At 25.0% G+C, this 15,190-nt stretch overlaps 6 protein-coding genes across 6 annotated transcripts; 2 read left to right on the forward strand and 4 right to left on the reverse strand.

The window, feature by feature from the left end:
- Nucleotides 1–1,844: 1,844 nt before the first annotated feature.
- On the reverse strand, nt 1,845–3,112 carry EHI_143070 (uncharacterized protein). The gene has a single exon (XM_643800.2). The coding sequence runs from the start codon at nt 2,924–2,926 to the stop codon at nt 1,916–1,918; it is 1,011 nt and encodes a 336-aa protein (XP_648892.1). The 5' UTR covers nt 2,927–3,112; the 3' UTR covers nt 1,845–1,915.
- A 1,272-nt stretch (nt 3,113–4,384) lies between these two features.
- Nucleotides 4,385–5,569, forward strand: EHI_143080 (uncharacterized protein; the record flags this gene model as incomplete). The annotated part of the gene is made up of 1 exon (XM_643799.1): nt 4,385–5,569. The coding sequence occupies one exon, from the start codon at nt 4,385–4,387 to the stop codon at nt 5,567–5,569; it is 1,185 nt and encodes a 394-aa protein (XP_648891.1).
- Nucleotides 5,570–6,595: 1,026 nt separating this feature from the next.
- On the forward strand, nt 6,596–9,586 carry EHI_143090 (uncharacterized protein; the record flags this gene model as incomplete). Its single annotated transcript, XM_648219.2, has 1 exon — nt 6,596–9,586. One exon carries the CDS (start codon nt 6,596–6,598, stop codon nt 8,666–8,668), a length of 2,073 nt encoding a protein of 690 aa, XP_653311.2. The 3' UTR covers nt 8,669–9,586.
- EHI_143100 (Ras guanine nucleotide exchange factor, putative) lies at nt 8,726–11,017 on the reverse strand (the record flags this gene model as incomplete). Its single annotated transcript, XM_642843.2, has 1 exon — nt 8,726–11,017. The coding sequence occupies one exon, from the start codon at nt 11,015–11,017 to the stop codon at nt 8,726–8,728; it is 2,292 nt and encodes a 763-aa protein (XP_647935.2).
- Nucleotides 11,018–13,061: 2,044 nt separating this feature from the next.
- On the reverse strand, nt 13,062–13,705 carry EHI_143110 (acetyltransferase, putative). Its single transcript, XM_643802.2, has one exon. The coding sequence runs from the start codon at nt 13,697–13,699 to the stop codon at nt 13,091–13,093; it is 609 nt and encodes a 202-aa protein (XP_648894.1). The 5' UTR covers nt 13,700–13,705; the 3' UTR covers nt 13,062–13,090.
- Nucleotides 13,706–14,029: 324 nt separating this feature from the next.
- EHI_143120 (uncharacterized protein) lies at nt 14,030–15,178 on the reverse strand (the record flags this gene model as incomplete). Its single annotated transcript, XM_001914164.1, has 1 exon — nt 14,030–15,178. One exon carries the CDS (start codon nt 15,176–15,178, stop codon nt 14,030–14,032), a length of 1,149 nt encoding a protein of 382 aa, XP_001914199.1.
- Nucleotides 15,179–15,190: the final 12 nt, after the last annotated feature.

Raw genomic sequence — 15,190 nt, forward strand, 5'->3', positions numbered from 1 at the left:
TAAAATGATTTTATTTCAATTACAACAATTGAAAAATAGTAGAAATCCATTCAATTAAATTGAAATAAAATAAGTAGAAATGTTTGTGTCATAATTAAATTGAAATATAATTAATACTTATAATGTTTTATAATTAAAACAAACAAAACATTAAGAAATAAGCAAATTAATTTATTATGCATCACATCCTATATCATTTATTATATTTGGTGTTGATTTAAAACATTATAAAAATACAATGAAATACTTTTAATTAAGTAACAATCAATTGTATCAAAATAATGGATGAAATATAAACATATATTACTAAAAGTGAATTTAAAATTAATGAATAGAAATGAGAAAATAAAATGAATGATTGTGTTAATACTCTCTTTATTATTTATTCTCTTTTATTTTTGATTTTCTTATTTATTCTTTACATTTGTTTATATCATTTTTATATTGCAACTTAAATATTCTTGTTTATTTGATTTATGTTTATTTCTGATTCTATTAGTTATTTTAATAGTAACATTTCTAAAATACTACCAACTATCTTCATATCTATTTTTGTATTAGTTTTTACATTCCATTATAAATGTTTTGGATTTATAACATTACATTAAATTTATTTGTTTTCTTTTTTTGAGTTTAAAATACAATTTTATAATCATTATTATTCTTTTAGAATTTTATATGTGTTTGTATTTGTATTAATTCTTATTTTCTATATTATCATATTTCTGTTTAATTCTTATTCATCATTTCGTTAATACTTCTTTCTATTTCTATTTTATTTGTTTCTTCTTTGTTTATTAATTATTATTACTTTCTCACTATTTATTTAGTTTAGTATTCTTTTATTATTTAATTAAATAATATTGTTTGGTTATTTGTTATTGTGTAATTAATATCATCTTTGTATCCTTATTCATTTTTTATTATCTTTATCAATAATCATGAATATTAAGTAATAAAAGAAATGAATGAATATAAAATAAAGTCACAATAATAATTAGATAATAATATAATGAATATGAATATAATTTAAAAGAAGTTGTGAATAAATATAATTTTATTATTTTTCTTATATTCATTATATTTCATTATTTATCTTGTTTATATTTTGATTATCATTTATTTATTCTATTTTTTACTTCTTGTTTTTCTTATTCATCTTATTTATATACCCCCAAATTAATTAAACAAAAAGAAGTAATTTATTTAAATATTGATTGATGAATAGAATATAATGAGGAGTATAATATTGACAAATAAAATAAATACGAGATTAGTTCATCTTTCAAAACTCTCCAACTTTGACAACAACAAACATGGTTAATGCATGTAAATGCACACAAAGCACTTGTCTACAATAAATAATTTGGTATTACCATCAACTCTATTGTTCATCATCCGTTCTTGGTATTGAACTCTCTTCTATCTTATTTATCTATTTGTGTTTTTCTTTCTATTAAATACTCATATAATTACAAAGTGTCAAATCAATAAAATAATAACAAATAGATAATAAACGTAACATTTGATCATTGATTAATAGAATATTAATCATAACATACATTATTAAAATGAGTAATTTCATTGTTTTATTTATTATTTACATTTTCTTCTTATTTTTTTTTTGAATATATTATTCTTCTTTTGATATTATTCTTTCATATTATCTTATTTCATTCTTTATATTATTAATTAATATATTTCTTATTCAAATACATCATCATAACCATCATAAACAAATAATAAATGATAATTCATTATTTGATTTTGTATTAATGTTTGTATTGTGTTTCAGACATGAAATATCCATTTCTTAATTAACATAAAGAAATAATAGAAAAAAATGAACAAACAAAATTGAATTATAACTTCAAAAATGAAAGAATTGTCAGAAATGACTAGATATTTTATTTTGTTACTTTTTAGATTTTTTGGACCTACTTTTAGCAGGTTTTGCTGGTTTAGATACCTTCTTTGGTTTTGAAACTTTTTTAGGCTTAGATACTTTTTTAGGCTTAGATACTTTTTTAGGTTTTGAAGCTTTTTTAGAAGCTCCTTTTGATTTCTTTCCACCACCCAAGAATTTACCAACTTTTTTACTTGCTTTACTAACAGTATTGGAAGTTTTACTAATAGCCTTACCAATTTTATTTACTTTATTGGCAGCTGAACTAATAGCCTTTCCAAATTTACCTGCTTTACCAGAATATTTACTAACAGTGTTTGCAACTTTAGAAATTGTTTTACCAACTTTACCAGCTTTTTTAGCAATACCTTGAACTTTATTATTAATACCTTTAGCTTTATTAACGAGATTTGAAATTGGATTTCCACCTTTTGAAGATTTACTTCCTTTAGAACTCGAACTACTTGAACTAGTAGAACTACTCGAACTGCTTGAACTACTAGACTTTCCATTCTTTATGTCTTGATACGCCTTAGATGCGGTCGTTGCTACATTCACTACTTTTTGTCCTATTCTTGCACCTTTTTCTACTACTTTTGATACTCCTTGTACAGCTTTAGCACCTGCTGCAATAGCTCCAGCTGCTGCTTTTACTTGTGGAATTGGTACAAATGATGCAACTTTTCCTGCAACACTAGAAACTGTACCAGCTACTTTACCAACAGTTCCTGCAACATCTGCAACCTTACCGAGAGTATTTGAAATAGCTTCTCCATTCTTTGCTAACCATTTAGTTCCTTTGTCAACAGCTCTTCCTATGGCACTTCCAATTGAACTTAATGAAAAGTCATTAAGAAGAAGGTCCATTGATTCATCATCATCAAACAATTCAATGAATGAATCAATGTCTTGCTCGAAATTTTGTGAATCTTCAAAAAGATCAAAATCATGAAAATCAAGTGCATTTACTTGAGTGAAAATAAGACAAAGAGTAACTATCAATGAAAGAAGTGAATTCATTGAATAAATAATACAATATCTTTTCTTAGTTTTTTGTAGTTTAAGAATACCCTCTTAGGCGTCAACATTAGTCAAGTCAGTTATTTATTTTGTCGAATTTATTTTATGTACACTTTTTTTATTTGTCGTCTAAAAGTGTTCTATTTATGACTAATGAGATGAGATGAAGTCGGGTATACACATTCTACCGTCTGTGTTATAAATTATTATAGTTCTTTTAGGTTTATTTTTTTATTCTTTTTTAATTATATTTTGCTACAATAAAAAATCGAAAATTTAAAATAACTTTCCTCAAATAAAAAACTTCTTCTATAGAAAGTTTGGATTATTTTTGATATATATAACATTATATTTGTTCTTCTTAAAATATTTATTAACAAAAAGTTTTTAAATTATTTTTAATTTTAGTTGTTTTGATTCTCTATAAATATAAATTGTCATTCAAATATATTCTATTGTAGTTTTACTTTCATTGAAATTGTTAAAAGAGATGTTAATTTTATGGTAGTAAAGAACAATACCAACATGATTTGTTATTTATATAAAATATTTACAGAATAATCGTATTACGTGTAATATAACAATATAAATATCTTCTTGATGATAAAGAATCTAAAATTTTTGAATTTGAATGTTCAATAATAAGAATATATGAAACAATTTCTTATATAAAGATAACAAGTCATTGAAATAATTATAGAGTAAAATTCCATTTCTTAAAGCAAAAGAAGTTGATTTTTTTTAAATCTATGAAGTTCATCTTATCTAAAAAAGAAACTCACTAAATATAAAAAGAATAAAAGGTATCAAGTAAATTTTCAAAACATAAAAATATTATTTTTTTTAATATTCAATGAATAAAAATCCATTTATTAATTAAACCAGATAATTAAATAAAAACAGATAATTGTAGTGGTATTAAAAAAAATATTTATTAATAACTAATAAATATAATTATAGTTTAATTTTGGACCTATTCTAATAATAAAGTAGATTCTAATAACACTAATTATCAATTATTAAATATAATAATACCTTAAATGTGTTAAAAAAATAATTCTGTTTAAATGGTATTACCACATTAATGATCAAATTAATTAATATCATGAAATAAAATAAATTACAAGGTTATTCAAATTATGTTATATAAAGATAAAATAACTTTGATTCTAAAAAAAAAAGAATAAATTAATTAAAAGAAATAACCTTTTTTAAACTTAATATAATGGTTATTAATAATATAATAATAACAATGTTAGAAGAACTTAAGTTATAATTCTAAAAGAATGTGTAAAGAAAAAAAATTAATATCAAGAGGATATATTAAAAAAGAACAAATACGTTATCTAATAAAAATAAAAATAAAAAAAATAAAAAAATTTAAAAAAATAAAAAAAAAAGGGTTAAAATATAGGGTAAAAAAAGGAGTGATATTCAACAAATTTAAATAAGAAGTTTATGAAGCTTAAAAAACGAGAGAAAGAAAAGAAAATCATTGAAGAAATTGATAAAAAAGATTGGGTTCCTCAAAGAACTGATGTTTTAGATGTAATTACTGAAGTTAACCAAGCAAAAGCATCAGCAGATCCAAATAAACCAACTGACGAAATGTGTGGAGCAAAAGATTTATTAGAGTATTTGTATGCAAAAAATTTTGCACCATTTGAAATTGATGAAAGAGGTATTCCTGATCCAACAAAAATTGTTAAACCATATAAAAGAAGTACAGGAGCAAATATTGAACAACCATGTGATTATAGAACAGAAGAAGCATTAGTTGATTCAATGATGTTTTTATTAAATATTATGGATAATAAACAATATGATAATATTTCTATTGATGAAAAATTTATTTATGTTTCAGATAGAATAAGAGCTATTCATACAGATATTATTCATCAACAATATGTTTCATCATTAATTTTTGATATCTCACATGCTGCAATTATGTTTTATTCATTTTATTCATTTCAAATAAATTGTGATAATTATGACTTTGCAAAAGAACAATTAAAACAATGGATTTTAACATTAAAACATTTATATGAACATGTAGATTCTATTATGAATGAAGAAGAAGTTAATGAAATATTAGAAAGAGAACAATATGATGAAATGGAACGTGTATTATTATTAAGTCCTCTTCAACGAAGTGAAATTATAAATGAAGAAAATTCAGAAATGCTTATTGAATCTTTTAGAGTTGCTGATGCTCTTGAAAAGATGGAATATGGAAAATTAAAAAAAATTATTGACAGTGTATTTCCTGTTTCATTAGAATCAATTGTATTTCATGCATTGTTTAGAATGAGACTTATTGATATGAGACATAGAGTTCTTTCTAGTTGGGCTGGGGTAATGCAATTACCAATTCCAGTATCATATGTTGTTGATGCATTAATGTATGATGACGAAGAAGAATGTATTGCTGACTTAATTTCATGTGGATTAGAAGTAAAAGAAGATAAAACGTTTTTAGCAAAGAAATTTGATTTAAGAGACTGTAAAAGAATTCCAAGAAATATTAGTAAGAAAACACTTAATCAAATCATTAAAGATAAAGAAAAAGAATGTGGAGATATGCCTTGGAGTGAAGTTTTCTTTGGAGAAGAAGAGGATGAGAGTTATGAAGAAGATAAATAAGAGAATAGTTCAGTTCAATATGTTTTATAGTTTTTAATTTTATAAAATGATGTTTTTTAAATAAAAGAAGTTTATTATTTCTATTTAATTTTAAATAATATTGAATTATTCTAATTTAAAGATTTAGTTTTAATAGAATATTTATGTATGTATTTCATATTTTTTAATTATATTGTCAGTTTATTCGTTCAAAAAAGCATTTACTTTTTAAAGTATTTATTAATACTCATTACATCAACTTATATTTTCAATTATTAATACCTTCATATTTGTTATTTTGAGAAAAAAACATTTATCTCAAATAAATATGACTTAAACATTAATTCTTTTTTCTTTCAATTTGTTTTTAATGATTATCTGTTTCAAATTAAGAATAAGTTGTAGGTTAGATAATTTAAAAATCATATTAATGAATGATAAATATTTTTAAAATATCATTTTGTTTAATTAAACGATAGATTTACATAGTTGAATATTGGATTATCATTAAAACAATTAAAAATAATGAAATTCTCAATAAGTGATACTAAATGGATTTACGACATTATTTCATTCAATGCTGAATTTCAATGAATATGAGAAACACTTCATTTACTTTTACTTGTAAAGTAAAAGAAACAAAATATATAAACATTATAAGTTAAAAGATAAAAAAATCAATTTATGTACAGTGAGTATATAAAAATCTTTCTATGTTTGATCAATTAAATTCAAATAATTTCAATACCATTGGTTGAAGTTTATTTTTGTTTTCAAATAAAATACCACCAACAAAGAAATGCTACTAACCTTTACTATTCTTCAATTTATCTAATACAAAAATTGAATTGTTAAAAAAGTTTGTGGTTTCAAAAATAATATAAATTATATGAGTTTTTGATTTTGATTTATTGTTATTTTGTTTAATTGAAGTATTATCTTATTTAATTTCCTTTTGTTAAACCTCAAAACGATTTTTTCATTATTAAAAACATCATTGAAACTGATATAAAATGACAAATTCCAGAACTTATATCCATCAAATCAATGTTATTTTTTGGAAGAGTTATTTCTCAAGAAAAACAAGTTCGACTGACTGAAGTTAATTTTGAAGTAGAGACTGTTGGTAACAATGCTAAAGTTAAATCCATTCACTCAATACTGAATGATTCTAATGATGATTGTAATGTTAGTATCACTATGACATTGGATGATGAATCAGCTGTTACTGGATATTCATTCAAAACAGCTAATGGAGATTTTGAGTCAGAACTAAAAGAAAAAGAACAAGCTAAAATTGAACAAAGTGATGCAACAACAAATGGATATAGTTCAGCTGTAATGGAACAAGTTGATGATACAACATTCAGTATTACACTTGGACTAATCAATAAACATAGTGAAGTAACATTTAGTATTGAATATCTTACACATATGGAGATTCAAGATGACGAGTTAGTAATGAAGATTCCTAACTTGATTGAGTCAGATGAAAAACAACAAATCCCATATTCAATCAAAGTTACAGGAAGTTCCACATTCAGTTTTAAAGGTGTATTAAGTGGAGAAGAGGAAGTTAATATTCCATTAAATGGGGATTTAATACTTGGAATGAAAGACGAAGATACAGATGAAGTTGTCATTTCATCCACATTCATCAATAAAGAAAAAGAAGGAAATATTAATATTGTCTTCATTTGTGATAGAAGTGGAAGTATGTATGGAGAAGGAATCAAAGCATTAAGAAATATGTTACAATTATTCTTAAGACAATTACCACTAAACTCCAAATTTCAGATTATTTCATTTGGAAGTACATATGACTTTATGTTTAAAGAAATGACAGAATATAATGAAGATACATTAAAATTTGCATCAGAAACTGTTTCACATTTTGAAGCAAATTATGGAGGAACAAATATGCATGCACCATTGAAAGCATTGATTGATAATAATACGGAGAAGTGTCATATAATTTTATTAACTGATGGATATGTCGATAATAAGACAAGTACAATTGAATACATTAGAACTCTTTCAAAAAAGAATTCATTACATGGAGTTGGATTAGGAAGCAGTTGTGATGTAGAATTAATTAGAAATATAGGTCGAATTGGTAATGGAATTTCAGCCATTTCTAAAAATCCAAATGTATTGAAGAAAGAAGTTTCAAAAATCACTGAGCGTATTCTCATTCCATCTATTAATGAATGTACAGTTGAATGGAATATTAAAGGAGAGATAACACCAAAAGAAATTAGTAATTTCTATGGAATGACAACATGTTATATTCAATGCAACGAAGAAATTAAAGAAGGACAAAATATCGAAAGTGAAATAAAAGGAAGATGTGGAGAAAAAGAAGTCACATACAAGAATACAAAAAGCATTAACATAACAAAAGGAATTATTGTTCATCAATTAATGGCACTTAATCAAATCAGAAAATTAGAAAGTGAAAACAAAAAAGAAGAAGCAAAAAAATTATCAATGAAATATCATGTTCTTTGTAAAGAAACAGCATTTATTGCTGTTGACAAAACAACCAAAAAAGAAGTTGACTTTATCAAGAATATTAAATTATCAGAAATAAGCCATACCTCCAATGTCTTTTACAACTCTTTAACTCCACTATATAAAATAGCAGCGGCAGTAACAGGATCTATTGCAGCTGTTATTGGTGTTGGTGCTATTGGTGTTGGTGCTGGTGCTATTGGTTGTGGTGCTGTTGGTTGTGGTGCTGTTGGTTGTGCATGTCCACCACCACCTCCTGGTAATTCTTCAATAGTTATGGGTCAAGAGGAAAATTTACAACAACAAGAAAGTGCAAAGGAATCATTATTTGAAAAGATTGTCAAATGTCAAAAAGCAACAGGAGAATTTGTAGGAGTTGATACATTCATTAAAGAAATAGGTAAATTTAAAAACATTCAATTTGACCAAACCATTGTTCAAACATTCTTTGTGGTTCAATTGCTGCACGAGAAATTTATAGAAAATAAAATTGAATGGAAATTACTTGTGAAGAAAGCGGAGAAATGGTTAGCAACGAAATTGCCACTTCCTGAAGAAATAAAAGCACAAATTATTTCATTAGCAAAATCAATTATTTTAAAATAAAGAATAATTTCAAAAGAAATAAAGTAATGAAAAAGAATAAAAAGCAGTGAATTAAAATTAATTCTTTACTCTTGGTTCTGTCTTTAAAGATTTCTCATATTTTAATTTCTCATCTGTGAGAATTCCATCATCAAAATAATAATTTTTAATGAAACAAATAATCTGTGGAATAGCAACAATATCATATTTTGTATCTTTAAAACGTATTACATTATTAATACACTCAAATAATCTTAATTTCTTATCCACATTAATTTTATCACCAGCCATATCAAGATTTCCATCATCCAAAAAAGTGTAATCTGTAAGATATGTTCCAATAAATGGAAGACATGGTGTTGTAAAAATGTCTTTAACTTCATTTCTAAATCCTCCAAAATTTCTTTGGAATAACCCACTTAATCGATCAAACTCTGCTTTATTTGGGTCTTGATTCACAACTTCCCATGTTCTTTTCATTCTGAAAATAGCAGCATCTCCTAATGATCCTGTTAATGAATATAATAAATCATAATTTTTAATTGCATGTGCTTTAATACCTAATGATAGAATCTTTTTTACTAATGTAATTCTTTCTTCAAGACTTTCTGTATTTAATATCATATTAACAAAGAAACTAGAAATGAAATTGAACATTTGTGTTGATGCTATAATATTTGGTGCTTTATGTCTTAATTTAGCTTTAGCCCATGCCTGTCCAAAGAATTCACTTGGTTCTAATTTATAAAAGATTGATGCTTCCATATATGTAAATTGTGATACAATTACATCATCATCTATATCAATAAATTTAACTTTTGGAATTAATTTATCAAATAAATTCTTCATTTTGTCTGGTTGTGGTAATTGTTCTTTAGTATCAGTACTTTCATCTAATCTTAATGGTGAAATTATACAACTTTGTTTAATTAATGGATTAAATCCTTTTGTCTTATGATCCATTTCAATTGAATTTTTCAATGTTCCAATTTTACCTTTTATCACAGCTGCAACAGCTCCTTCAACAACTTTAAGATGTTCTTCCATCAATCGAATTAATCCTTTCTTTACAGTAACATCATAACTAACAGCAAATGAATCAATCCATGTTTTAATAACACCAGCAACTTTTGAACTAATAGCAGCTTTATATTGATCTTTTGGTGCTTTATTTTCAGGTTCAAAATCTTCAGGAATATCTAATCGTTCCATCAATTTAAGGAAGAACTTATCTGGTGTAGTAATAGTAGTTAAAAACATACAAATAGCTTTAACAAAAATACCTGCACGAGAACCAAAAGCAGTTAATTTAAAGACAATAGTATTTAAATTCATATTCTTTTCTGATGCATCTTCAAGAGTAACATCAGGAAATTCTGTTCCTTTAAGACGTAATACTTCAGGATCTTCATATAACTTCATAGAATCATCTGATTCTTGAACTAATGAATTTAATCCAATAGATTTAAAATGTTCATTAGCAGATTCTGTAGAAGTGTGTTTATCTTCAACAATATAATCATATACCATATCACTATTATGAATTGAATTATAAAGTGAATATAATAATACACTTTTATTTAAATTATGTTTAGGTGTTTTTATACCACTTTCTATTTCAAGTATTTTTCTACTTTCATTATATCCTTTTACATGTAAATGTTGTAAAATAATTCGAATCATTTGTTCTTTATTTATTTTATCTTTAACTTTTTGAACTCCTGGATTTAATTCTTTAACCAATGCTGTTGTACGTTGAAGAGGATAAACAATTTCTCTAACCCTTTGAAGTACTGGAAGGTCTTGATAAATTTTTTCTTTCCAATCTGCATGTTGTCCATCGAGATATTGGTCAGGGTATTTAATGCTTTTAATATTTGTGTCTTCTGATGGATCAACATAAAATTTATCACTTTGCAAATTACCTAATATTTCTTCAACTTTTTTCATTTCAATAGTTGGATAAATTCCTGGTGTTTTTGTATGACTTGAATAATGTGATGACCCATCATGTGATCCATTATAACTTCCTTCTGGTGTTGTAATTCGTTCACTCGATGCATTACTTCCAAATGATGCTTGTGGAAGGTGTGGAATTGATTTCTTATAAGATGCATTATAAGAAGCTGACCCTATTTTAACTGCTGGACTTACAGTTGGTGATAATGGAACTTCAATGTTTGGTGTTTTAGAAAGAGGTCCAGTTAAAGGAGGAACTTCAGTGGATTGCATAAGTCCTGATGGCTTCAATGGAGGTTGTGCTGCTGTATTAGAACCAAAGACATTTTGATTTTTAAATGATCTTCTTCCAATTCTAACACCTTCAGACAATCCATTTGGTAAAGAATTTGGCATAGATGGTTGACTCATTATTATTGATCTGAATATTACTTGAACTTAAAATCTTATTTCCAAAAAAACAAAAAATCTATTTTCAGTATTATTATTTTAAAAATACTTTGAATCTAACTTATCATAGATACTCTTTGTCAAATAATAATATTTTTATTCTCCTATAATAGAGAATAAATAATAACTCTTATCCAAATAGTTTTATTCATTTTGCATATAAAAATTAAAAAGGTTTAAATTAAGTCATAAAAACTCTTTAATACAATTGAAATTGAAGAAACACAAATTGTTTATTGTATAGTTTTTTATATACTCTTCAAAACTATCAAATTATTAAAAATATTATAGAATAGTATAAATATATTTCATTTTATAAATATTCTATCAAATAATCAGCAAGTTAATATAGTATTTTCAAGAAACATTTTCATGCCTTGAAATAATAAAAGTATTTAATGGATAGATGTTTATAATAATCAATAAATTGTGAGAATTGTTATGATTATTATAAACATTCAAGATGAAAAGAATATACATGTTTCTATCCTTAAAGACATAAATAATTAACTAAAAATAAGAAAGTCTGCTTAATGGAATGAAATGTATTATATCAATTGCAGAGGTTGTTTTGGATGAGAGACAGAATATTCCATATCAAAACCAATGTTTTATAAAAAAACTAGTCATCAAAAATCAACACATATTGTTGTTGAATGTACAAAAAAGTTTCAGTTAATAAGATTGTACTGATTGTACTGATGAATAATATTTAAAAAAAACATGTGAATGTTGTCTTCATAAATCAGGTTATCTAACTTACCAATCAATTAACGTTGGAACTTATGTAGTAATGGAATAGTTTTATTTAATAGAATATGAAAATTATATCTTAAACCCAATCGTTGCAAAGAAATGTATCATATCAATAAAGAAGAAGAATCACAAAAACAATAAGTTAAGTGTGTTATTGTATTAACATTATTAGTACTAATTATAACACTTCTTTGTAATAAAAAATAGAATGAACAAAAATACATGAAACAGAATTAGAAGACAATACGTTTGATGAAAAGTGTCTTATCACATCATTTATTAAATGATGATAAAACATTTGTCAATGAAATATATAAAATATGTTTTTGAATTAGTAATAGAGAAATAAATAAGAAGAAACTGAAAATGGTATATTAATTTCAATAAGCAATAAAGGAAGGAAAAAAGTAATTATTGCTTTTCAACTCATCACAATAAGACAAGTTCAAATTCAAAAATGAAAAAGAAGTGTACAAGTACAACAAAGAACTGTATATGAATTTAGAAATAAATAATAATTCATATACAAGTAGAATAGAATAAAATTCTTTAAGTATTTTAAATAGAAGAGGAAAAGTAACTGTAGAAGAATTAATTCCAATCAAAATTGAAAAAGAAATAACTAACAAAGCAAGACATAGATGAGTTTATAACAAAATATTTGAAATTGGTCTATTCTTTAGAAATTTATTATAGAATAGAATTACTTATTGAATCTTTTTATAAATATTAAAAATAAAGCAATTAAATTATAATTTAATAATTTCTTTAAATAACTTTCTTATTTATTAATTAAAATGTTGTGGATTATTTTTCTTTATAATTGTAAAAAAGATGAAAAAGCAGGATTAATCCCCCTATTCAAGTACAATAGAAACAAGTTATATTAACACAAAACTAATTGCTTAATAGTTTGAAAGAAGATATATTATTGATTCTTTTATAACCTTTTTTGTTTTTTAGGAAAAATGCTATTTGTTATTTCATTTTTATTATTGGTTTTTAAATTCTCTTCTTCATTTACTTATAGAAACAAAACGTTGCTTCTACTCTTTTTGTTAGTCATAATTTAGGTTTGTTTATTAACCAACAGATATTAAAATCTTAAGTGGTTATTCATGAATGCGTTGCTTCATTAAAGTGCTATACTTTTTAGATGAAGTTAATTATTATTTCCTAAAACAAGTAAATGTTGTTCATTATAAATTATTAATTTATATTTTACTTATCAAATAAAAAAGAAAAATGTTAGTTGAACATTAAATTTGTTATTCTTAATTAGTTCAGTGGAACATCTCGTTGTTCTCTTGTCCATCCTGGATGTTCTGAAACTTTTCTGATAATTCTTGCAGGATTGCCAGCAACAACTGTATTATCTGGAACATCATGAGTAACTACAGAAGCAGCACCTACAACTGAATTTTCTCCAATTGTAATTCCTGGAAGAATAGTTGCACCTGCACCAATCCAAGCACCATCTTTAATTACAATAGGTAATCCATATTCAACAAGAGAATTTCTAATAAGTGGATCAGTTGGATGAGTAGCTGCAATGAGTTGGACATTAGGACCAATCAAGACATGATTACCAATTTTAACGTAATTAGCATCTAGTACTGTTAAATTATAATTAACAAATGTATCATGTCCAACAGAAATGTATTTACCATAATCACAACGAAATGGTGGAAGTATACAACTATTTTCTCCAAGACTTCCAACAATATCCTTCAACATTTCTAATCTCTTTTGTGCATTTCTTTCACAATTAAAATCAATAATTTTTTCACAACAAGACTCTCTGTCATGAGCTAACTCTGGGACTGTACTATCATATAACTTTCCATTAAGCATTAAACTTCTTTCATCAAATGTAGGTGTTGCCATCGTTATTTTGAATTTTACAATTTTGGTAATTCTATTTTTTTTTTAAAAAGAGTCAGAATTTTTGTTCTTTCTTCATTATTTTCTTATCAAACAAAATATAATTGATGATTATTACTAAAAACCCAACACACAATAATAACAATTTATATAAATCTTCTGAATTTTCATTATATTCAACAACATAACAATATCAATTGAAAACAACTTCCTTAGTTTATGAACTAAATCAATTGTTTTCACTAAAACTATTAACGACATACGTCATGATATTGATGAGTTGAGACAAAAAAATAATCGAAAAATAATTGGAAAATGATATATTGTAATTAATTAATCATCACTTTCTTCTTCGTCACTCATTTCTTCACTCATTTCTTCTTCTTCATTTTGATTTGTTTGTTGTGGGTTATTGTTCTTTCTAACAGGACGAGGAATTACAGTAAATTTAATTGGATATGCCCATTCGCAATGAAGATATGAGTCACAAATAATATGTAATAATACAACATATGACCCTTCTTCTTTAGGAGAAGGAAGATAAATTTTTGTGATAAATGGCAATTCAGAAATAGGAATATATCCGTGTGTAGCATTAAGAACAAATTGATTTCTTACATCAGTAATAATAAACCACCAACGCTCTAATCTGGTATTAGGACAATATGGGTTATGAACATAAACATCTTTTGGTGGTTCATGAACAATTTCCACATCTGGAATTTCTGGATCAATTTCATCTTCTTCTTTATCAAAATCTTCTTTAGTACTTTTGAGAAGTTCTTCAGCATCATCTGGTAATTCTTCTTTTTCTCTATTAAGAATATCATCTAATTTACTCTTCCATTGTGGGACAATTTCACCATTTTCGTTTCTAGGATAACGATATCCATTAATAGTAACAAGAATAGGCACTCCTGCAATTACTTTTCTTGTTCCAGTAATGCTCATTGCTCTAACAATAAATGTGATATTAGTAGGATAATAATTAAAGAAGTTAATAATTTGTTTTCTTCTTTCATTAACTAATTGATTGTCATTAGGCTTAATATTTTCTTCAATACTATTTTCATGTTTCTCAATATTTTCTTGTATCTCTTTTGTTTTATGTTCATCAGTATCTTTAGTATTAAATTTTGGTTTTTTTCCTTCTTTAATGGCTTTTTCATCTAATGCTCTTTTAACTCTTTCTTTCATACTTTCTATATTTCTTTTCTTAACTTCACTTCGTTGTTTTTTTGGTTCAATAACCTTATGTTGTTTTTCTACTTCAATACTATCAATCTTTTCATTAATTAAATTCATTCGCTCTTCTGGAGTCATCTTTGTGATACGTTCAAATGTCATATTCTTTCCAAAGACTTTTCCACCTTCATTAAAGTCTGGTAACTGTAAGAAATCATCATTCTCTCCACATGCTTGAGTAATCATAGCATTTAATCTAATACATTGCCAAATTCCATTTAAATTTTTCTTTCCCATCATTACAGATAC

Source organism: Entamoeba histolytica, genomic scaffold, assembly GCF_000208925.1.
Source record: "Entamoeba histolytica HM-1:IMSS scf_1104750518455 genomic scaffold, whole genome shotgun sequence".
Taxonomy (NCBI): domain Eukaryota; phylum Evosea; order Mastigamoebida; family Endamoebidae; genus Entamoeba; species Entamoeba histolytica.

Excerpts from the sequence above, each read along its gene's own strand:
- EHI_143070 (XM_643800.2), bottom strand. The coding sequence starts at position 2,926 with ATGAATTCACTTCTTTCATTGATAGTTACTCTTTGTCTTATTTTCACT.
- EHI_143110 (XM_643802.2), bottom strand. The coding sequence starts at position 13,699 with ATGGCAACACCTACATTTGATGAAAGAAGTTTAATGCTTAATGGAAAG.